The 26,059-nt window shown below is 36.8% G+C and overlaps 2 protein-coding genes across 2 annotated transcripts in view; both read left to right on the top strand.

Moving 5' to 3' along the window:
* LOC135769018 (uncharacterized) overlaps positions 1 to 26,059 on the top strand; it is a 178,654-nt gene that overhangs the window by 31,109 nt on the left and 121,486 nt on the right. The window lies entirely within an intron of this gene.
* On the top strand, positions 9,003 to 19,847 carry LOC135769011 (uncharacterized). The gene is made up of 2 exons (XM_065278369.2): positions 9,003 to 9,041; positions 17,888 to 19,847. Exon 2 carries the CDS (start codon positions 17,893 to 17,895, stop codon positions 19,330 to 19,332), a length of 1,440 nt encoding a protein of 479 aa, XP_065134441.2. The 5' UTR covers positions 9,003 to 9,041; positions 17,888 to 17,892; the 3' UTR covers positions 19,333 to 19,847.

The raw sequence follows: 26,059 nt of genomic DNA, 5'->3' as shown, positions 1-26,059 counted from the left end.
ACCTGTGGAGAGAAGAGGAGAGAGAGTGATTATTCTGAGGGGTAACGGAACGAGACCTGTACTTACAGTACGCTGCGTTCAGCTGAGAGGTGAGCGCCATTCCAAGCCAACTAATTGTGCTCTGTGCCTAAGTTGTTACCTGCAGAGAAGAACGGAGAAACATGGAGTGACTCGACGAAACATTGGGAAAACGCAAGGAAGAGCCCACATCAGGGAGACCCAGGTACGCAGTTTAAATAAAAGATCTACAACACTCATCTAGTTTTGATTCTGCCTCCAGGAGGACAAAGGAGCGCGCCACGGATACCCTAGACCAGGTTGGAGCCTGAGTCTCACGCCCCCCTGGTCCCCAGTGTCCCGGACCTTTTCACGCTTCCCTGCTCCCTGTCCCTGTCCCTGTGGCCCACCTGGAGGGCAGAGAGAGAGCCATTAGTTTTAATTTCCCTTCCCCGTTTCCCTACTACCTTTTAAATATTTAATAAAGATTGTTTTAATATTTACCTGTTTCTCGTGTTGTCTGGTCATTGGGTTGGCTTTGGGGACCTCCTCGAGGTGGAAGTTGAGAAGGGGCGTGGCTTAGCATAGTAGCGCCAGCCCCTTGGCCGTGACATCACCTCTAGTTTACACCCACATGTGAAAGTGATTGAGACCTTCAGTGAAGCTCCTCCTACAACAATCCACCAATAAATGCTGGAGTCAAACACACAGAGAAATCACTCCATGTGTGACAACTGAAATCTTCATGACATAATGTTGATGCTGGTGAAAGAGGAGCTTGAGAAGATGACTACGGAGCCCTTCTGATGACATGGTAAAACTTTTTTTTTAAATCGTGGCCACGAATTAGCAATTCGTTCCCACGAATTATTAAATCGTGCGCACGTTTTAGTAATTCGTTCCCTCATTTAAGCTAAATCGAGCGCACGATTTAGTAATTCGTTCCCTCGTTTAAGCTAAATCGTGCGCACGTTTTAGTAATTAGTTCCCTCGTTTAAGCTAAATCGTGCCCACGTTTTATTAACTCGTTCCCTCGATTAAGTTAAATCGTGGCCACGTTTTATGAATTAGTGCCCAGATATTCATTTAAACCATCTGGACATTAACACAACGCTAACAAGATCAAATTCACTCTAGCCAGTATTAATGACGCATACTTAATGCAGTTTTATAAATTCCTGCCAAGAATTTCATTAAAATCATCGGAATAGTGACGCTTATTGCAGCTCAATGCATTAATACATTGTTATTAAGTATAAAATTCATACACCTTATGGCTTCTGTATATATACAGTTTATTAACTCCTTCACAGAATTTCATAAAATATATTGGGACATAACGTGAGCTAACGCATTGATACAGTGCTATATAAGGATCAAATTCATACATCTTGGGTCTTAAACCGTTTTATCCATTCCTGCCTGGAATAATAAAAAAACAATAATCGGGAAATTAACATGACCCTTAACGCATAAATACAGTGCTTTTTAAAGATCAAGATTAATCTATATACCTTATTAATGAGCCATACTTCATATACAGTTTTATTAATTCCTGTGCAGAATAAAAAAACAACCTTTAGGACATTAACATGACGCTTAATGCATGCTAATGCATTAGTGCTTTTAAGATCAAAATCACTTTATTAATAAGTCACATATTCCTGCACAGAATTAAAAAACATATTGGGACATTAACGTGACGCAGTAATAAATTAAACTAAATAATTCAGTGGCTTAAATATCACTAAAATAAAATAACTTAATAAAATCTCTTTATGTCACTTGGGTGATTTTTTTAGTTAGACAAATTATTGTGTAAATATTATTTAGGTGTATACATCAAATAAAATAAGTATTTAACCAACAGATTATTTCTAATAAAAATACTTAATATTTGTTGTAAATCAAATTCATACAGTTTTATTAATTCGTGCCCAGTAGGTTACCTAATAACCGGGACATTAACGTGACGCTTAACGCATTAATAAAGTGCTATTTAAAGATCAAGTTTACTATATACGCTATACCTTATTAATGAGTCATAGTATAGCCTAGTTTTATTAATTCCTGCGCAGAATTAAAAAAAATATAGCTTAATGCATGCTAATACATTAAATACAGTGCTATTAAAAGATAAAAATCACTATAAAACTTATTAATGAGTCATATACATATTCCGTTTTATTTAGCCACGTCAGGCAAAATGTCAAAAGGTTTAAGGGTTGACGAATAAAAAAACTGGCATGGACTAAACAGTTAAGCGGCCGGTGTTGTGTGGAAGTCTGTTCCCCCTATATGTTTCCCGTTAGTGTAGTGTTTTTATAGCATTTATATCACACGTTTATTCTTTATATACATTGAAAGTTTTAATGGCTACTGAGATGTACATGTGTGCATTTATGTAATGTATCTTGACTGTTCTTGATTGTAAGTCAATAATTTTTACAGTATGAATCATATTATATGTATAATATATATTTATTATGTTTGGAAACTTAAGGAAAAGGAAAAAAAGAAAAGAAAAAGACAGGCTATATGTTAAAAGACATAAAACTGTCAAATATGAAATATTTAATAAATTGTATAATAGAATACATGATATTATTGCTTTTTAGTATAACCAATTGAAATCTTTAATCTTTCTAAATAAATTATAAATGTAACGTGATGAAAACGCTATAAACAGAGGGAACAGACTTCAATGAGGAACAAACACCGGCGCCGTCTTTGATTCATTAGTTCTGATACCAAATGAAGTCAACTGCATAAATAGTCCTGTATCCATTGCAAACATATTTTATTATAAGTCTTAAAAATGTCCATAACATAAAATCATTGTCAGCATACCATAGTTTGACTTGTACTGCGCTGCGCTGATTTCTAAAGACTGTGGCGGTAGCGTTTTGCGCTCAAACAACGCTAAGAGAGAGCTTACGAATGGTCCAGACCAACCTTACGAAAGTGTGACTCTACAGAAGATATAATAAGCGTACAAACGTTTTGGGAATCGTGCCATAGAGTTAAGAGAGAGGTTAAGGAATAGGTTAAGGACTACTTAGCGATAAGAACGTTTTGGGGAACCGGGCCCTGTTAGTTAAATACTTATTTTATTTGATTATATTATTATTATATTATTTGTATACACCTAAATAATATCTGTACATATTACACAAAATTTCTGTTTTTTTAATATTAAATCATCTATTTTGGTTTGTCCAACTAAAAAAAATCACCCAAGTGACAAAGAGATTTTATTAAGTTATTTTAATTATTCATTTTAGTGATATTTAAGCCACTGAATTATTTAGTTTAATTAATTACTGCGTCACGTTAATGTTCCAATATGTTTTTTTAAATTCTGGCCAGGAATAAATAAAACGGTATATGTATATAACTTATTAATAAGGTATATAGTGATTTTGATCTTTTAATAGCACTTTATTTAATGCATTAGAATGCATTAAGCGTCATGTTAATGTCCCTAAGGTTGTGTTTAGTTTTTTTTTATTAATAAAACTGTATATGAAGGATGACTACTTAATAAGGTTAAACCTTAAAGTGTTTTATTAATTCCTGCCCGGAATAATAAAAAAAACATCCGGACATTAACATGATGCTTAACGCATAAATACATTGCTATTTAAAGATCAAGTTTACTATATACCTTATTAAGGAGTCATACTTCATATACAGTTTTATTAATAAAAAAAAACTAAACACAACCTTAGGGACATTAACATGACGCTTAATGCATTCTAATGCATTAAATACAGTGCTATTAAAAGATCAAAATCACTATATACCTTATTAATAAGTTATATACATATACCGTTTTATTTTTTCCTGGCCAGAATTAAAAAAAACATATTGGAACATTAACGTGACGCAGTAATTAATTAAACTAAATAATTCAGTGGCTTAAATATCACTAAAATGAATAATTAAAATAACTTAATAAAATCTCTTTGTCACTTGGGTGATTTTTTTTAGTTGGACAAACCAAAATAGATGATTTAATATAAAAAAAAACAGAAATTTTGTGTAATATGTACAGATATTATTTAGGTGTATACAAATAATAAAATAATAATATAATCAAATAAAATAAGTATTTAACTAACAGGGCCCGGTTCCCCAAAACGTTCTTATCGCTAAGTAGTCCTTAACCTATTCCTTAACCTCTCTCTTAACTCTATGGAACGATTCCCAAAACGTTTGTACGCTTATTATATCTTCTGTAGAGTCACACTTTCGTAAGGTTGGTCTGGACCATTCGTAAGCTCTCTCTTAGCGTTGTTTGAGCGCAAAACGCTACCGCCACAGTCTTTAGAAATCAGCGCAGCGCAGTACAAGTCAAACTATGGTATGCTGACAATGATTTTATGTTATGGACATTTTTAAGACTTATAATAAAATATGTTTGCAATGGATACAGGACTATTTAAGCAGTTGACTTTATTTGGTATCAGAACTAATGAATCAAAGACGGCGCCGGTGTTTGTTCCTCATTGAAGTCTGTTCCCTCTATGTTTATAGCGTTTTCATCACGTTACATTTATAATTTATTTAGAAAGATTAAAGATTTCAATTGGTTATACTAAAAAGCAATAATATCATGTATTCTATTATACAATTTATTAAATATTTCATATTTGACAGTTTTATGTCTTTTAACATATAGCCTGTCTTTTTCTTTTCTTTTTTTCCTTTTCCTTAAGTTTCCAAACATAATAAATATATATTATACAAATAATATGATTCATACTGTAAAAATTATTGACTTACAATCAAGAACAGTCAAGATACGTTACATAAATGCACACATGTACATCTCAGTAGCCATTAAAACTTTCAATGTATATAAAGAATAAACGTGTGATATAAATGCTATAAAAACACTACACTAACGGGAAACATATAGGGGGAACAGACTTCCACACAACACCGGCCGCTTAACTGTTTAGTCCATGCCAATTTTTTGGTAACACTTTATTTCGATAGTCCACTTTAGACATTTTACTAACTATAAGTAACTTTGTAACTACTTATCAACTACCAATCTTTAGAGAATTAGTAGAATGTCTGCTTAATATCTACTAACACTTTTTGGTGATGATATCTCAACAGACATTCAACTGTCTATGAGAATCTTTGCAGGTGCATTTCAACTTATTCCACTAACCCAAACCTCTTCCCTAACCCCAACCCTTACAGTCTACTAATACACTAATGACAGTTAGTTGACGTATAGTTGCAAAATATTGAAAGTTAGTTGACATGTAGTTGCAAAGTTATTTATAGTTAGTAGAATGTCTAAAGTGGACTATCAAAATAAAGTGTAACCAATTTTTTTATTCGTCAACCCTTAAACCTTTTGACATTTTGCCTGACGTGGCTAAATAAAACGGAATATGTATATGACTCATTAATAAGTTTTATAGTGATTTTTATCTTTTAATAGCACTGTATTTAATGTATTAGCATGCATTAAGCTATATTTTTTTTATTCTGCGCAGGAATTAATAAAACTAGGCTATAGTATGACTCATTAATAAGGTATAGCGTATATAGTAAACTTGATCTTTAAATAGCACTTTATTAATGCCTTAAGCGTCACGTTAATGTCCCGGTTATTAGGTAGCCTACTGGGCACGAATTAATAAAACTGTATGAATTTGATTTACAACAAATATTAAGGATTTTTATTAGAAATAATCTGTTGGTTAAATACTTATTTTATTTGATGTATACACCTAAATAATATTTACACAATAATTTGTCTAACTAAAAAAATCACCCAAGTGACATAAAGAGATTTTATTAAGTTATTTTATTTTAGTGATATTTAAGCCACTGAATTATTTAGTTTAATTAATTACTGCGTCACGTTAATGTTCCAATATGTTTTTTTAAATTCTGGCCAGGAATAAATAAAACGGTATATGTATATAACTTATTAATAAGGTATATAGTGATTTTGATCTTTTAATAGCACTTTATTTAATGCATTAGAATGCATTAAGCGTCATGTTAATGTCCCTAAGGTTGTGTTTAGTTTTTTTTATTAATAAAACTGTATATGAAGTATGACTACTTAATAAGGTTAAACCTTAAAGTGTTTTATTAATTCCTGCCCGGAATAATAAAAAAAACATCCGGACATTAACGTGATGCTTAACGCATAAATACATTGCTATTTAAAGATCAAGTTTACTATATACCTTATTAAGGAGTCATACTTCATATACAGTTTTATTAATAAAAAAAAAACTAAACATAACCTTAGGGACATTAACATGACGCTTAATGCATTCTAATGCATTAAATACAGTGCTATTAAAAGATCAAAATCACTATATACCTTATTAATAAGTTATATACATATACCGTTTTATTTTTTCCTGGCCAGAATAAAAAAAAACATATTGGAACATTAACGTGACGCAGTAATTAATTAAACTAAATAATTCAGTGGCTTAAATATCACTAAAATGAATAATTAAAATAACCTAATAAAATCTCTTTGTCACTTGGGTGATTTTTTTTAGTTGGACAAACCAAATTAGATGATTTAATATTAAAAAAAAACAGAAATTTTGTGTAATATGTACAGATATTATTTAGGTGTATACAAATAATATAATAATAATATAATCAAATAAAATAAGTATTTAACTAACAGGGCCCGGTTCCCCAAAACGTTCTTATCGCTAAGTAGTCCTTAACCTATTCCTTAACCTCTCTCTTAACTCTATGGCACGATTCCCAAAACGTTTGTACGCTTATTATATCTTCTGTAGAGTCACACTTTCGTAAGGTTGGTCTGGACCATTCGTAAGCTCTCTCTTAGCGTTGTTTGAGCGCAAAACGCTACCGCCACAGTCTTTAGAAATCAGCGCAGCGCAGTACAAGTCAAACTATGGTATGCTGACAATGATTTTATGTTATGGACATTTTTAAGACTTATAATAAAATATGTTTGCAATGGATACAGGACTATTTATGCAGTTGACTTTATTTGGTATCAGAACTAATGAATCAAAGACGGCGCCGGTGTTTGTTCCTCATTGAAGTCTGTTCCCTCTATGTTTATAGCGTTTTCATCACGTTACATTTATAATTTATTTAGAAAGATTAAAGATTTCAATTGGTTATACTAAAAAGCAATAATATCATGTATTCTATTATACAATTTATTAAATATTTCATATTTGACAGTTTTTTGTCTTTTAACATATAGCCTGTCTTTTTCTTTTCTTTTTTTCCTTTTCCTTAAGTTTCCAAACATAATAAATATATATTATACATATAATATGATTCATACTGTAAAAATTATTGACTTACAATCAAGAACAGTCAAGATACATTACATAAATGCACACATGTACATCTCAGTAGCCATTCAAACTTTCAATGTATATAAAGAATAAACGTGTGATATAAATGCTATAAAAACACTACACTAACGGGAAACATATAGGGGGAACAGACTTCCACACAACACCGGCCGCTTAACTGTTTAGTCCATGCCAATTTTTTTATTCGTCAACCCTTAAACCTTTTGACATTTTGCCTGACGTGGCTAAATAAAACGGAATATGTATATGACTCATTAATAAGTTTTATAGTGATTTTTATCTTTTAATAGCACTGTATTTAATGTATTAGCATGCATTAAGCTATATTTTTTTTTAATTCTGCGCAGGAATTAATAAAACTAGGCTATAGTATGACTCGTTAATAAGGTATAGCGTATATAGTAAACTTGATCTTTAAATAGCACTTTATTAATGCGTTAAGCGTCACGTTAATGTCCCGGTTATTAGGTAACCTACTGGGCACGAATTAATAAAACTGTATGAATTTGATTTACAACAAATATTAAGGATTTTAATTAGAAATAATCTGTTGGTTAAATACTTATTTTATTTGATGTATACACCTAAATAATATTTACACAATAATTTGTCTAACTAAAAAAATCACCCAAGTGACATAAAGAGATTTTATTAAGTTATTTTATTTTAGTGATATTTAAGCCACTGAATTATTTAGTTTAATTTATTACTGCATCACGTTAATGTCCCAATATGTTTTTTAATTCTGTGCAGGAATATGTGACTTATTAATAAAGTGATTTTGATCTTAAAAGCACTAATGCATTAGCATGCATTAAGCGTCATGTTAATGTCCTAAAGGTTGTGTTTTTTATTCTGCACAGGAATTAATAAAACTGTATATGAAGTATGGCTCATTAATAAGGTATATAGATTAATCTTGATCTTTAAATAGCACTGTATTTATGCGTTAAGGGTCATGTTAATTTCCCGATTATTGTTTTTTTATTATTCCAGGCAGGAATGGATAAAACGGTTTAAGACCCAAGATGTATGAATTTGATCCTTATATAGCACTGTATCAATGCGTTAGCTCACGTTATGTCCCAATATATTTTATGAAATTCTGTGAAGGAGTTAATAAACTGTATATATACAGAAGCCATAAGGTGTATGAATTTTATACTTAATAACAATGTATTAATGCATTGAGCTGCAATAAGCGTCACTATTCCGATGATTTTAATGAAATTCTTGGCAGGAATTTATAAAACTGCATTAAGTATGCGTCATTAATACTGGCTAGAGTGAATTTGATCTTGTTAGCGTTGTGTTAATGTCCAGATGATTTAAATGAATATCTGGGCACTAATTCATAAAACGTGGCCACGATTTAACTTAATCGAGGGAACGAGTTAATAAAACGTGGGCACGATTTAGCTTAAACGAGGGAACGAATTACTAAAACGTGCGCACGATTTAGCTTAAACGAGGGAACGAATTACTAAATCGTGCGCTCGATTTAGCTTAAATGAGGGAACGAATTACTAAAACGTGCGCACGATTTAATAATTCGTGGGAACGAATTGCTAATTCGTGGCCACGATTTAAAAAAAAAGTTTTACTATGTCATCAGAAGGGCTCCGTAGATGACAGATCCACAACCATGCAGAATAAAGGATGAAGATACTGAGGAACAAATAGGTTGGTGTCTATTTATCAGTCTTTATTATTGATGGTTGAGGAATAATCATAGAAACATTGAGAAACATGAGGGGAAAATAAACTTAAATCCATGAGATGATAACTTTCTGCTTCTATAATAGATTCAGTAGAATTAGATTTAAACATCAGGTAAAGAGTTTTATCCAAAGCAACCTTCAGTGGATTGAATGACTGTGATCTCCATGCAGTGCTCTACTACAGTTAAACCTCATGTTGGGTTCACGTCATTATAGAGAAAAACAGTAGTAGTTAATGTTATTGCACTAGACTGAAATTTATTGACTTTGTTTTACGAAGACTAACAGTCTCTCTCTCAAAAAAAGTGTTTTTGTCTCTTTTGGGGTTCCTCCCACCAACTTGTTGCACTTGTGGTGTTTCTGATCAAAAATGACCAGCCTACAGAAAATAGTTTATAATCAGGGTCTTCAAATGTCTCAAACAGAAGAGAGAAAATAAAGAGATGCACATTGTGTGCCCCAAAAGATGTCCAAACAAGCACTGTCTGTTTTAAATTCAAAGCGCCCATTAACAAGGCACATGAAATAGGCTATTGTCATTCACGTGCATACATTCAGTAAATGCATTAGATGCATGCATCATTTACATGAGCTCACAGAAAATTTGTTGTTTTTCATTTTGGTTTGTTCTTAAATAGGTACATTTAACAACTTAGATTTGATAGGGAACGGCACAATTGTAAAATAATTTTCTATGTTTTGTGATCTTCCACCTTCACTTTAAATGGCCGATCATTTTTGACTGGAATCACCACAAGTGTGACTCTGTGTCATTTTGTACAGAATAAAAACAGTTTAAAACAAACTTCCTAATTAAAATTTTAATTAAGAATAGTGTGATAAACACTTTATTTAATATTGCCAAATTATTCACAGATAGGTTTGCAAAGGGGTGGCAATTTATTTAATTAATATATTTACAGAACCTTTCTATTGGAACTTAATCTGGGGATTTTTGAAAATATTCCTAATTGGAATATAATACAAATTTAATGGGAATTTGTTGGAAATTTTGGGAAATGCATATAAACTATGTCATATAAACACAAATAAACATTTTGTTTGGTCATAAGCACACAGCAAGATAATACAAATTTTAAAAATGACGTCTTGACTGATTTATTGAAAGTATAACTTTAATCTTAAACTTTAATAATTTTATTAAGAAACACAAAAGCATAATAAACATTATTAGTAAATAGCTGCAAGCAGTGATACCGGGGTCAAGCTGAATATGGCATAAAATGAATTATACGTAATGACTGTCATGATTTCAGATCTATGTTTGCATTAGTTTTAGAAAAAAATATCAACATTTTTTGTATCTTGAGACCACTAGGTGGCACTGTGCCAAAACAATAGATTGTGACTCAGGTCATGACTGTGATGACACTCACCAAATTTGGTGTAAATACAATAAAGAGATGCAGAGATATAGTCTCAAAAGTCTTGACCACTAGGGGGCGCCAACATGTTTACAAGTACTCTCAGAACATGTTGCTGATGAACCATACCAAGTTTCATAATGATACACAATTGAGTTTATGAAATACTTGAACTTAAAGAAAAAAATCAAAATGACAGACACCCAAAATGGCCGACCGGAAACCATTTAGTATCGCTTGACTCGGCATGTGACACAGGATCCAACAAGACTACTCTCATAATTTTACACTCAAGTTTGCAGTAGTTATAAGCAAAATAGGCGTTTTTCATATCTCGTGATCACCAGGTGGCGCTGTGACAAAACTGTGCATGCACTTTCAGGTCATCTTTGTTATGACATATACCAAGTCTCATATCAATACCCAAAAGTTTTGCGAAGATACAAGCTGAAAAACATTTCGGCGTGCTCTTCTTCACATTCTATGATGCGTTATACGACAACAGATAGGTCTGCCGAAAAGCTTTTGATAACTTTTTGTCTGCAGTGTCTCTAGATGATGTGTACCAAAAATCAAGCCAATCAAACAAGCGCTCTAGGAGGAGTTCGAAAAAGTATGTGAGCAATATAATTCAAAATGGCCGACAGGAAGTAGGTTTGACTCTAACATTTTTGGTACCGTCGGGCTCAGCATGAGCCAAGGAATCAATAATGTGATGTCTTACGTCAGTGTGGCATTTAAATCAAATGCTATAAAGATTTTAAATAATTTCTTTACATATCCTGACCACTAGGTGGCGCCAGCCTAAAGATTTATTGGCATGCTCAGAACATGTCACTGATGAACCATACCACATATCGTAGCGATACACCATTGCGTTTCTGAAATACTGAACTTAACAAAAATAATTGCCGACACACAAAATGGCAGACTGAAAACCGTTTGGTATCGTTTGACTCGGAATGCCCTAAGGAATCTAACAAGACCACATTCATGATTTTAGACTCAAGTTTGCAGTAGTTATTAGCGAAAATAGGCATTTTTCAATGATCTGATCCGTGATCTTCGGGCTCTTAGACGGCACTGCATCACATACAGGAATGCTACTGTAATGGAAATCATAACATGGGCTCAGGAATACTTCCAGAAAACATTGTCAGTGAACACAATCCACCGTGTCATTCGCTGTTGCCAGCTAAAACTCTGTAGGTCAAAAAAGAAGCCATATCTAAACATGATCCAGAAGCGCAGGCGTTTTCCCTGGGCGAGGCTCATTTAAAATGGACTTTGGCAAAGTGGAAAACTGTTCTGTGGTCCAACGAATCAAAATTTGAAGTTCTTTTTGAAAAACTGGGATGCCATTTCATCCGGACTAAAGAGGACAATGACAACCCAAGTTGTTATTAGCGCTTATTTCAGAAACCTGCATCTCTGATGGTTTGGGGTTGCATGAGTACGTGTGGCATGGGCAGCTTACACATCTGGAAAGGCACCATCAATGCTGAAAGGTTTATCCAAGTTCTAGATACATATGATCCCATTCAGACGTCGTCTCTTTTAGGGAAGACCTTGCATTTTCCAACATGACAAATGCCAGACCACATACTGCATCAATTACAACATCAAGACTGCGTAGAAGAAGGATCTGAGTACTGAAATGGCCAGCCTGCAGTCCAGATCTGTCACCCACAGAAAACATTTGGTGCATCATAAAGAGGAAGATACGACAAAGAAGACCTCAGACAGTTGAGCAACTAGAAACCTGTTTTAGACAAGAATGGGACAACGTTCCTATTCCTAAACATTGGTCCTCCTCCAGCTGTTCCTTGTATGTACATTTAACTTTTATGGCTTCTTATTGCTACCTGTCCCAACTTTTTTTGGAATGTGTTGCTCTCATCAAATCATAAATGAGCCAATATTTGGCATGACATTTCAAAATATCTCACTTTCAACATTTGATATGTTATCTATATACTACTGTGAATAAAATATAAGTTTATGAGATTTGTAAATTATTCCATTCCTTTTTTACTCGCAATTTCTACTGTGTCCCAACTTTTTCTGTTTTGGGGTTGTACTTACTGAGTCCCATTCATTCATGGATATGGGAAAAATATGGATGTTATATGGAATATATCCATCAAAATATGGATGTTTTTTTCCATCCGGCAAAATAAAATAATAAAATCAAGACGACCTGAATATTAAACACTGTTAAGACTAAACATTGTAATATCAGTATAAGGGAAACTCAACCTTACTTTGTTCAACTCCGGAATGGTAATGTTAATTAATAAAGATAATAAATTTTTCTTAATCATTATTTCTTCATTTCTTTGGGTTTATTATAAGCAGCCAGTTATATAAAATGCGTAGGCTACTTTAGTAGGATTTGTATTTTTTTTTTTTGATTTGTTAAAATTAAATTCATAAATTACATGTTATGTAATAATTTTACATTTAAAGCAAAATATCAAACAATACAAACACGCCTATCCAGAGCACGGGATCTTCTGCAACGCCTGAGAATTTTAATCCTGTCCGAACCAGTACATAAAATCAGAGACGTCGTGAGGGGCACGTTAAAATTCAAACGTCATTTGGAAAACGAATTCCGTCCGAATAGTGCTTTTGAAACCACTTCATTGTTTCCTTGTGTTTGGGATCAGTGTCTTGCTGAAATGTGCACTCTTTTCATTTTCAGCTTTCATGTAGATGGCAGCAGATTTTTATCCAGGATGTCACAATATTTTTCTCCAATCATCCTGCCTTCAATAATCTGAGGTATACGCAGTACCACTTGCTGAAAAGCAGCCCCAAACCATGATGCATCCACCCACAAACTTAACTGTTGGTATGGTGTTCTTGGGGTGGTGGGCAGTGCCATTTCTTCTCCAAACATGGTGTTGACCGCATACACCATTCAGTTAAAAACATAAGACATGCAATCGTAGTTTCAAACTTACCTTAAAATGTAACGTATGTGTATGCTGCAGAGGTGTAAAGTATTTGAGTAATTTTACTTGATTACTGACTGTACTTAAGTATTATTTTTGCCGATTGTTACATTTTTTTAAAGAAAAAAAATTACTTTTTAGTCCTTAAAATTTTATTTACAGTCAAAAAGTACTTTTTTTACCGATCAATTCATTCTATTTTCCCTTGCTCTTACCAAAACAATTGAATTGTGCTAATGGCCAGTTTAACTTAAATGTATTTCATTCTGGATCCTTTGGACCATTCTAAGGAATTGGCCAACAGTTCATCTGATAATGAAGATTTTTTCGGTTCTTTGAAACCGTCAACACATGACGTGTGTTCTCTTGTGACGCGTTCCCTGCTATTTGCAGCCTTTCTATCAAGACTAAGACCTTGTTCTGGCTGTCACTGCAAATCTGATTTTGCTGCATATCCAATTTGACAGATTCACTGTCCATATTGTGTATCAGAACTGTTCAGATCTGATCTGTGTGTCCTGTAGCGTTCTGATGTTTTCCAGATTATCTGCACTGTTTGTATGGCAATGACGTCACGCTGCCTCAACGTCTGACGTGTTTACATGACCCAACAGTGTGACATTACCACTGGATGTAGCCTGAAACGGATTAGAAAAAACATGCGTTCTCATGTGTTTTTTTGGCCGTTCACACATTCTAAATGTGATTGGATTCCCATCAGATATGCACCAAAATTGGATTTGGACTGACAGTGTAAACCAGGTTTAAAGGGCAATTTATAGTCGTGTGTAGGTTCTACGCCGTAGCCTGACGCACACCTCACAAAATTTTTAACAGCGCATCAGTTCTACGCGGACCGCAAGCGCTGTGATTGGTCCACCAGAAACCTTTCCGTCAGGTAAAAAAAACTATGTCATAGGTATTTCTGTTTGCGACGGTGAAAACAAAGAATGGCCAAGTTGAGGAGTGATGTAACTCAAACTGCAACAAGTCACTGTTTATTTACAGCCATCATTGCTGTTCTTCTCAAATTATACACAACAAGTTGCTGTTTCTTCTTTGTTTGTGGCTTAACTCGCAAAGCAGCTTCTTCTTTTGCGTTCGCGCTGCTACTGTGGTTACACGCGTGGTTACTGCCTACCAGTGGCCTGCGCGCGTGTTTGCGTGTTTTTACTTTTACTCAAATATGGTTCTGGACAGATACTTTTACTTTTAATTGAGTAAAATTTAGACTCAGTACTTGTTTTTTCACTTGAGTAACATTTTTGAGTACTTTTTACACCTCTGAAATGCGGTCGAAAAATATGACAGGAAGAAGCACCCGAAATCCTGGCCAGGACGCGTCCGCGAAGAATGGCACGTATGGTCATATATATATAGGGTTTTCACTGCTTCTTCCCTGGCTCTGCCATTTGCAACAATCGCTAGCCGTGTTTGGTTCACCTGCCTCTGTGTTGTTTGCCGTAAAGTGATCCTGCTTCTCGCAATATCTGAGACTTTGCGAGACTGAAGGACGGCAGGTCGGATACAGCGAACTTGCAAGTGGGGTATTCTTCCTACAGGCGGTAGGGGCGAGCGAGAGAGTCTTCATTCGTACTGAGTCATTTACCCATATACCGAAATAGGAGGTTTGTGAAAGCCCTCCAAGTATTCTGAAATTCATTGTTTTTATGCTTCTTCTCTATCAGATCGGAAGTAACTAGTAACTAACTACTTGAGTAGTTTTATCATCTAATACTTTTAACTGTAACTCAAGTAAATAATTAGATTGATACTTTTACCCTTACTTGAGTAAATTGTTTTACAAGTACTTGTAATTTTTCTTGAGTGTAGATTTTGGGTACTCTACCCACCTCTGCACTTCTGACCAGTCCTCACTTCAATCCCAGCCATTTCCACCTTTGAATCACTTGAGACTCTCTATGGCAACACTTCCCCAGCTTGTGTTACCTTGAACTCCTCTTCCAAGGACTTGAACGACAGTTGCAATTTGTTGCGGTATCCGTAGAGTGCGATTCTACTTAGACTTTTTGGAAGCCCCAGCCATCTTCTGAGGTGGCTGCTGATATCGTCTCTAAGGTTTCAAGAGTCGAGATTGGTACTTCATAGACGAGTGGTGGCATTCTGTGTCTGGCAAAATGATGTAACCTGCCAGGCCAAAAGGTTGACTTACTCCAGAGCCAAGGCAGATGTCCAGATATGGTTAAGGGAGCTAAAAGGGATGCTAGAGGGATTCATTTGCAACACTTGGAGGTTCCGGGCACTGTGGGGTGTCTTAGGCTCGGCCCCTCCTGTGTCTCACCAGGTTGTACACCTGTGTGTTGTTTTGGTCCTGTCCCCACCAGACACTTCATACTCCCTTGTTGGATCTTTAGGCCTCGCTCGTTCTTACAGATTTTGCAACATGTACACTGCTTGCTCATAGTCATTCCTCTGTTGCCTTGTTCTAATACCATGTATCCGTCCAGTTGGGGTGCTCATCCTCCCCCCTCTCGGACACCCCTCGGGGTATTTTTCCTTTAGGTTCATCATAGCTTATTGTGGGAGTCTCCCTCACAGAAGACACAGATTTTGTTGCCAGACTGTTCTGCCCCGATTGTCGTCTCTCTGAGCTGTCACCGACTCTCCGGTAGTAACACACTTTTTGTGGTTGTCAAACTTTCTTTCCTGGTCGTCACTGATGGAATCAGGTTAAAGTTGTGCAAATACATCATCTGATGCCACTGGACACATGGCTGATCTGATGAGACCCCAACTTGTGTCCAGTTGGCAAATCTAGCTACATTGACCCCATGGATCCCCTCTCTAAGACGACGGCAGTGGGGCCTCTGGCCTTAGTCAAACGAGTTCTGTTTCCGTTTCTAAAATCATCAACTATATGTAATACACTTAACCAGCAATAGTTAGCCTGTCCGGAACCGAGCTGACTAAAACCACATTACTGTGTGACACTTGTTTTCTAAGTGAACGGCCCCTACGCTCTCTCCCTGTCTCGTCCTTGATCCCGAGGACGAGACAAACAGATCCACTTCCGGCACATGTGAAAGTCGGCACACAACTGATCTACTAGCTGTTCTTCAACGTGATGTCCAGCTGATGCCTGACCAAAGACCACCAGCAGAACCCGCTTAATCTCCGCTTAATCTCCGCTTAATCTTTGCTTAATCTCCTTCCGTTTCAATGTGTATATATATATAACTCCCAAGGGTTTTTTTCTCCTATGACTTTTTTTACTTCCCCAGCTAAAATTCCGGGGGTTTTTTCTCCTAGGGGGTTTTTCAACCCGGGGAGGCAGCCTTTTTGGGCTTAACTTCTATACGTTACATTAGTAATACGTTTGCTTATAATGTTGATTTATAGCCGTAGCAAATTTAACTGCTTGTGCTACCGTTTATTATGTTGTGCTATCTGTCGATTTTCTGTGCTTTTCACTGCATCTATTATGTAAAGCTGCTTTGATACAATTACCAAATTGTGAAAAGCGCTATATAAATAAAATTGAATTGAATTGAATTGAATCTTGAGCCATAGACATCTTGAGGATTTCGCCGCTGCTTCAGTGGTGTGCGGATGGCTTTTCTCCATCCTTACTACAACAGACTGAAGGCTCTATACAGGTATCGGGCTACAAAGCCCATGCATCCTACCTCTATTGGCTCTCCATCCGGCGCATTGACACTCACTGGCCTGTCCCTCATACTTGGTGAGCTTCCTCTTAAAGGCCTCTTCCAGTCTGTCTTCCCAAGGGACGATAAGCTCCAGCAGATCCACTTGTTTGGTGGAATTTGACAAGAGAACAATATCTGGTCTTGAGGTGGTAAGACATTTTGACATTATTTTGTGTGCAGGATTCAAGAAATTATCTGTGCATGTTATGGAAGAAGTCAAGTACATGCAGGGGGTGTGGCCTCAACGGCCCTTCAGTAAGCAGTGTGCTATGTGACTGAAGAATGTGCAGAGTATAAATTCATCTAAAATTCCATTAAATCTTGTTTTTTTAAACAATTATACTGTAAGAGTTTTTAAGTACATTTAAGTTCCTGTTATAGGCATCTCTGCAAAAAATCTTATTCCCAGTTTATTCCCATTAATTCTCATATATCACTGTCAATTCCCATGGTAAGTTTCCAGCCTTGGACATTTCTGGAATTTTGCAACACTTCACAGATAATGCTATTTTCACTAAAACATTGAGGTGCATTAACTCATATTAATTGGGCCTATGATTAGTTAGTTAAAAAAGAAATACAAACTAACTCAAACAAAACATGTTACAAAAAGATAGAATCCAATATTTGGTGATATTGGAAACACCACAGGTGTTATAGGGTTTTGAACACAGCACAAGGGTAAAACTACAAGAGCAGAAATTGACAACAAAAATAACATGGATACATGACAATCTCAAATGTGTTTTATCACTCTGATTTATCAATATGAACTATTTACTGTCTTCATTTTAGATTTGATGGAAGTGAAAGAGGAGAGTCAAGCTGAAGTGGACGAGAAACATCAGATTGTAAAAATAAACCATAATGTTTCACAGAAAGAAACTCTGAAGACAGAAGACATAAAGTCTGAAAATAGTTTCAGAGAAGATGAACGCCCTGCAGATCACAAGAGGACTCACAGTGAGGAGAAACCTTTCACATGTCAACAGTGTGGAAAGAGTTTCAGAAGAAGAGATCACCTTAACACACACATGAGGATTCACACTGGAGAGAAACCATTCACATGCCATCAGTGTAAAAAGAGTTTTACAACTGCAGGTGACCTTAAGAAACATTCAAGAATTCACACTGGGGAGAAACCTTTCAAGTGTCAACAGTGTGGAAAGGGTTTCACCTTTCAAACAGGCCTAACCCAGCACATGAAAACTCACAAGGGGGAAAAGCCACACGCATGCCATCATTGTAACAAGAGTTTTCCATATACAGCTGAACTTAAGATACACATGAGGTCTCACACAGGAGAGAAACCATTTAAATGCCATCATTGTGACACAAGTTTTCCATATACAGGTCAACTTAAGAAACACATGAGAATTCACACTGGAGAGAAACCTTACACTTGTCATCTGTGTGGAAAGAGTTTCAGAACAAAATCTGACATTAAAGCACACATGAGGGTTCACACTGGAGAGAAACCACATCCGTGCCATCAATGTGGAAAGAGTTTTATAACTGCAGGTAAACTTAAGATACACATGAGAAGTCACACTGGAGAGAAACCTTACACTTGTCATCTGTGTGGAAAGAGTTTCAGAGTTAAAACTAACCTTAAGATACATGCAAGAATTCACACTGAAGAGAAACCGTTCAAATGCCATGAGTGTGAAAAATGTTTCAGAAGTAAGAGTTGCCTTATAGCACACATGAAAATTCACACAGGAGAGAAATCTAACGCATGTATTCAGTGTGGAAAGTGTTTCAGTATGGAGTTTCACCTTAAGAGACACATGATGATTCACAGTGAAAAGAAACCTCACGCATGTCCTCAGTGTGAAAAGAGTTTCATAGATAAACGTGGACTTGAGGCTCACATGAGAAGTCACACAGGAGAGAAACCTTACATATGCTCTCAGTGTGAAAAGAGTTTTACAAGTGAAGGCACTCTTAGATCACACATGATAGTTCACAGAGGAGAGAAACCGTTCACATGTCAACAGTGTGGAAAGAGTTTCAAAATGTATCGTGAGATTCGTGACCTTAGAAGACACATGATAATTCACACAGAAGAGAAACCATACGTGTGTCATCAGTGTGGAAAGAGTTTCAGGACAAAACCAAATCTTAAAGCACATTTGATCACTCACACTAAAGAGAAACCGTTCACATGCCATGAGTGTAAAAAGAGTTTAAAAACAAAAGCTAACCTTAACAAACACATGAGAATCCACACTCGATAGAAACCATTCATGTGTCAACAGTGTGGATATGGCAACAAAGTTTAGAAATCAGCTGGGGTCTTATTTATAAAACTGTCTGGAGGATCCTTACTAAAAGTCTACATGTGCACAAAAGCCAAAAATGGCGTACAGCAAAATAGATTCAGGCCGTTTCTCAATATGCCTTCCTGTCTGTACTTGTGAAACGTCATTAGTTGCCCAAGTACATAACATCCCCGGATGTGTTATTGATCTGCTCATTTTATTGAGGATGCATCAGGAGGTGACTTATGTGGACTTAAGACTTCAATGTTTCTCAGAATGCATTTCACGTCAACGGCAATGAAGTTTAAAACCGGCACAATATTTGAAATATTGCTCTTTCTGTGTAAAATGTAGCTGTTTGTCAAGAATATAGATGAATAAACTTTAAATTTGTGGTCAGTTATTAAAAATAGCGCCTAAATTAACATTTCCTATGATGATTTTGGATATGTGAGTTCAAGTTGATCAGTGGGCAGTCAGTGCCGTGTACACCGCCGAGGGCAGCCTCATCTCTGCAAGTTCTGAAATTTGCCGCTGTCTCATTGCAGCTGCTCTGCCCTTCAGTGTCTGATGGTTAAAAATGGAATATTCCTTTGGATATATCTAACAGGAATTTTTCTGTCTCATCAATTTATTTCTCTTTATTATTCACATGAAGTCTGTTATTTGTTATTGTCGTTTAAACTGATGTTAAAGTTAAGTTTCATAACTATTATATATTTTCTATAGAATCTTAACACTGAATCACTGCCTTTTGTACTTTAACTAGATTTTTACTTTCTTTTTGTTTATCTTCAAAACACTATGGGTGACATCACGGATACTACGTCCATCTTTTTTACTGTGGTCTATGGTGCATACGCTGATTAGCGAAGCACAGAGGCAATTTTGGGGATTTCATCCTAGATTTGGACTACCCAATTTCAAAAGCTTCCCATACCCATTTACATTACATTTAGTCTTTTGTCCAAAGCAACTTACAAATGAGGTAAACAATAGAAGCAATTATAGCAACACATAGAACAGCAATACATAAGTGCACTGGAAATAGTCTCATCAAGTCCAACACAATATACATAGCCATGGGTTAGTGTTTTTATTTTGTAAGAATGTATAGATAGAGATCAGGAATAAAAGGAAAAGAAAAGAGGAGGTACGCAATAATGTTTTTTCCCTTTTTGAGATGGCACTACAAGCCGTCTTTTGGTGACAGAGAGCAGGGATTGAAAGGGTACGTAGGGCTGTATAAGCAAGCGAAAGTAAGGGGGTGAAAAAAAAGCCAGGAGCAGAGCTTCAAATGATGCAAGCTGCTATAGGGAGCCAGTGTAACTTGACAAAGAGAGTGACGTGCGCCCTCTTTGGCTCATTGAAAAACACTCTTGCCACTGCATTCTGAATCATCAGTAGGGGTTTGGTTGTCCAGGCTGGAAGTCCAGCCAGTAGTGCATTGCAGTAGTCCAGTCTGGACAGGACAAGAGCTTGGACTAGGACTAGGCTCATTTAGGAAAGGTCTAATTTTCCTATTTTTGTAGAGAATTAATCTACAATAGCAGGAGGCGCTGGCAACATGGGCTGTAAAGCTAAGCTGATCATTAATGACCACTCCCAGGTTTTTTGCCGTCCTGGAAGGTGTGATGGTCGAGGAACCTAGCTGAATGGAAAGGTTGTGCAGAATCTTTGGTTCAGAAGATACGACAAGCAGTTCTGTCTTTGCAAGGTAAAGCTTAAGCTAGAGATTGTGATCCTTTATACAGAGTGACATGTCCCTCAGGCATGCTGAGATGCGGGCAGAAACCGTGGGGTCATCATGGTGGAACAACAAGTAAAGTTGAGTGTCATCGGCATAGCAGTGGTAGGAAAAGCCATGTTTTCGCATGACAGAACCCAGGGATGTCATGTATACGAAAAAAAGCAGTGGTCCAAGCACGGAGCCTTGAGGCACCCCGGTATCCAGACGTTGGGTTTTGGAGACCCAACCGTGGGGTCATCATGGTGGAACAACAAGTAAAGTTGAGTGTCATCCGCATAGCAGTGGTAGGAAAAGCCATGTTTTCGCATGACAGAACCCAGGGATGTCATGTATACGAAAAAAAGCAGTGACCAAGCACGGAGCCTTGAGGCACCCCGGTATCCAGACGTTGGGTTTTGGAGATGTCACCTCTCCATGATACCCTGATTGAGTGACCTGAGAGGTACGACTTGAATGATAGTAGCGCTGTGTCAGAGACCCCCATAAACATGAGGGTCGACAGGAGGATGTGATGATTGACCGTGCCAAAAGTGGCGAATAGATCCAGTAAGATCAGCACAGATGATTTGGAGGCTGCCTTTGACTGCCTTAGGGCTTCGATGACACAGAGCAGCACAGTTCTCACAGTTTTTCATATGATGAAACACCAAATGTTCTATTTTTATGTTGTAAACATTGTCTTTGAAAGTGGATAACTCCGGTTGTGCGTACTCTAGCAGACTGCAGACAGTGAAAATACATTTTTAATATAAAAGTATTTTGTTTTGTTTTGCACATGTAATAATAGCAAGGGATTATTCATGCACACAACCAAAGAAAATGCTGTGAATGGACTCATTTTTTAGAGTAGGACCTAAGATAAAAGATGGTTTAGCATTTGTGGCTATCTGTGCTATCTGAGGCAGTTCACGATCAAGTTTCCCATACGTTTACAAAAGACGATATCTTTACATCATCATTTTTGACGATTGTTATGTGATGATAATAGAACAAAAATAATGATGTGGCCTTATTCCTGAGATGAGAGTATTTAATTTGATATAAGACTTGCCCATGTTTGTCATATTTGAAAAATATGAAATATTAAATATCAAAAATGTGGGGGGGTTGATAGTGTTAATTAAGTGTAAATAACTTTATACAGTAAAATATATTTCAAAGTGATGCATATCTGGAGAAAGTAGAGATTCTAAGCTTTCAAACAGTATCTCGTGTGGTACGGGGTCCATGACAGACCATTAAAAATTAAAGGAATATTTTATATTAAGTCATAAGAAGTATTTTGGACCTGGTACAGGTTTCGCCGTGTAGAGGAGGTTAATGTATTTATTACAAAATGATATAAAACACAACCATTGATTTTAAAAGTACAAAACTTTTGTACAACCTGAAGTGCCACCATACTTACTCTTGTAACTACTCATGTAACAAAATCACGCCATTTTCAAAATTGTTAAAGAAATCGGGTTATACGGGATAATATTGGATAATTGTGTGTTTATTATTTCCTTGCACGTCTGTGCTTTACACTTCAGTACAGCAGGAGGCGGTAGTGCACCATAAGTTGGTTTAGCAACCGCCATAAAACTCCAGAAGAAGAAGATTCGAATCAAAAGACTCATGTAATGTTGTGAAGCCTCACGAATCAGTGTTTAAAGCGATCGTTACTAGAGTCTGATGTCTTCAGCCAGGTGTAAATGCTTCGCTGTGCAGTGAATTAGTTAATCCGTCTTCGATTATTTTATTGGTTTGTCAACAGAAGACAGGATTTCTTAATACGCTAACCGTTAGCAGTGAGATGAAGTTGAAAATCTGACCCGGACTCACTGTTGTCTCTGGAGCAGGGATTCATTGTCCGGACAGCGTCATAAACATCTCCTGACTCATACAGTTGTGTACTTTGAGGTAATGTCCAGTACGTATAATACCAATATTATTTAATGTTGTTTCATGTATTATGAACCAGTGTACTGTGGAGAAGACTCAAAACATAGAAGTTGTGCACTATTTAGACAACTTTCAAACTAACCGCGAACTGCATCTGTATTAATAATTTTATTGTAGTTATTATTATTTACCTTAATATTTAGCAGCGTTAGCGGTAGAGCGGGGCACAAAGTAACGATATTTAGCTTTAGCTCTATCATTCAAAAAATATTTAAGTTATATAAATTTTTTTACACAATCTACACACACATCTACAGGCACGTGCAGAGGGGGGGGGCGGCGGGTGCCCAAGCACCTGCCCCTTTACCCCTGGATGACCAAAGTGCCCTTTTTGACAAGGCATTTTTTTGTAATTAAATGCCCTTTTGTGAAGGCCTGCCCAATCTAACTATTAGTAAAATTAATAAAAAATATTTTAGACGCAAATAAAATTAGTCACATGATGACGTATTGACCTTTCATTGGACAATCTCTTTAGGGACGATCATCACTAGGTAGCTCACAGCGCTAGTAGCAGGCAGCGCCCACACGTGCACGACACGGTGCGCAGTACAGGGAGGATCCCCCTCGAGCCGGCATTGAACCGAAGCGATATGCTTGTTATTAGGGCTCGAGCACCGAGGAGCAGGCCAGAATGGCCTGCACCGAAAGGTGCGAAGCCCTATTGTTTTTGCTCGGATTATTATTTTTATTATTATTATTTTTTTTTTTTTTTTATTTTTTTCAACACTTGAGTTAATTTGGGTCCCTTAACATACTCGAAAACTCTTGAAACTTGGCACACATGTCAGTGTCCCGTACCACTAGGCTCATGCAAAGGCTGGAACACGGGCGTGGCACTGGGGCTCTGTAGCGCCCCCTGTAATGCAAAAACAAACATTGGTGCACAGATCGGGCAAGCATGTACGCACATGTACGAAAGTTGGTACGCATATAGATCTCATCGACCCGAACAACTTTCGCCCTCTAACATTTAAGCTCCGCCCAACAGGAAGTCGGCTATTTTGTATTGTTTCAAAAATGCATGTGGTCAACTTTTAAATACTCCTCCTAGAGGATTTATGGGATTGACACCAAACGTGGTGATCATGATGCGGAGACATTGTACTTGCTAAATTGCGAAGGGATTTTTGATATCTCGAACGGTTCTGCCATGGCGAGGCGACGAATTTATGGCGAATTCAGAGAAACAGGAAGTGTCTAATATCTAAGGCAAAAAATATCTTATTGTGATGCCATGCGGGGTGTTTGTTCGTCTGAAGATTCCGATCGCATCGATGTGCCTATTGTGACTCCCGGGTATAGCGCCACCACCAGGCGCCAGGAAGTGTATCAGTCACAAAGCTGGATTTTTTTTGACAATTCCATGCTATGTTCTTTTAAATACTCCTTCTAGAAAAATCATGCAATTGACACCAAAAGTGGTGAACATGAAGCCGAGAGATTGTAGATGATAAATTGCGAAGGGATTTTTGATATCTCAAACGCTGTTCCCATGGCAACGCGTCAAACTTTACTTTCATTTTAAAGGCATATTTAAGCCTTTTAATTGACGCCGATGTTCCTTTAAATACTCCTTCTAGGATATTCATGCGATTAACACCAGAAGTGGTCAACATGATGGCGAGACATTGTAGATGATAAATTGCGAAGGGATTTTTGATATCTCGAACGCTATTCCCATGGCAACGTGTCAAACTTTACTTTCATTTTAAAGGCATATTTAAGCCTTACAGTTGCATGCAGTGAACTTTTATATACTCCTTCTAGAATAATCATGCAATTGACACCAAAAGTGGTCAACATGAAGCCGAGATATTGTAGATGATAAATTGCGAAGGGATTCTTGATATTTCAAACGCTGTTCCCATGACAACCTGTCAAACTTTACTTTCATTTTTAAGGCATATTTAAACCTTACAGCTGCATGCGGTAAATTTTTAAATACTCCTCCTGAGGAAATAATGTGATTGACTCCAGAAGTGGTCAACATAATGCTGAGACATTGTAGTTGATAAATTGCGAAGGGATTTTTGATATCTCAAACGCTGTTCCCATGGCAACGCGTCAGATTTTACTTTCATTTTAAAGGCATATTTAAGCCTTTCAGTTGACGCTGATGTTCCTTTAAATACTCCTTCTAGGATATTCATGCGATTGACACCAAAAGCGGTCAACATGATGCCGAGACATAGTAGATGATAAATTGCGAAGGGATTTTTGATATCTCGAACGCTGTTCCCATGGCAACGCCCCAAACTTTACATTTATTTCAGGCATATTTAGGACTCTTGGCGTGCTTAGATTAACCTAAAAGTCGGCACAAACATCAGAGTTGTCGGCTGTTCAGAGTGGACAAATAGGTCAGACAAAGGCGTGTCTCTTTAGTGGCTCACTAGCGCCCCCGTTTGTCTAAAATGTGGGGTTTCTTTTACCTACAGTCCCCAAATGGCTCTGTAACAACATTAAATAGCCCACTGATATTTACCCACTTGATGCGCTTGCCCACCGTGCATCGTTTTCTCGGACGCACCGTGTAGCGGTAAAAAAACGTGCGAGGGCCCGCCATTGCTGCTTGCAGCTATATTATTATTATTATTTTACAAGAACAACGTGAGGAGAGCATGCACAGCTTTTGTTTATTGCTGTCTGTGTGTATTAACATCTCTACAACGTTAGATGCAAACAGGGCTCTCAAGTCTCACGCATTCGGCGGGAGACACACGCATTTCAGCCAGTTTACACGCCAGTGACGCCACACCTTGCATTTCTCACGCTGAAAATTAAACATTCTTCCCATATAAAAACAATGGATGAGGCAAAGGCAGGGACGTTCTCTGCCGGGAGTTCATACAGGTAGCTGTCTCGAGTTTTTAGGTGTGCTCAACTTCACGCAGCAATGCAAGAACCGAAACGCATATGACATCAAAGTACCGCGAGAAATATTCGGGAAATCATACGGAGGAGTTTGATTTCATATCGCTCTCGCGCTGTTCTAATGTCATC

Source organism: Paramisgurnus dabryanus, chromosome 3 (genome assembly GCF_030506205.2).
Source record: "Paramisgurnus dabryanus chromosome 3, PD_genome_1.1, whole genome shotgun sequence".
Classification (NCBI taxonomy): Eukaryota; Metazoa; Chordata; class Actinopteri; order Cypriniformes; family Cobitidae; genus Paramisgurnus; species Paramisgurnus dabryanus.
Note: the sequence above shows the minus strand (reverse complement) of the source record. Positions and strands in the feature narration are given on the sequence as shown.

What these genes read in the sequence shown, in the direction of transcription:
- LOC135769011 (XM_065278369.2), top strand. Translation starts at nt 17,893, where the DNA reads ATGGAAGTGAAAGAGGAGAGTCAAGCTGAAGTGGACGAGAAACATCAG.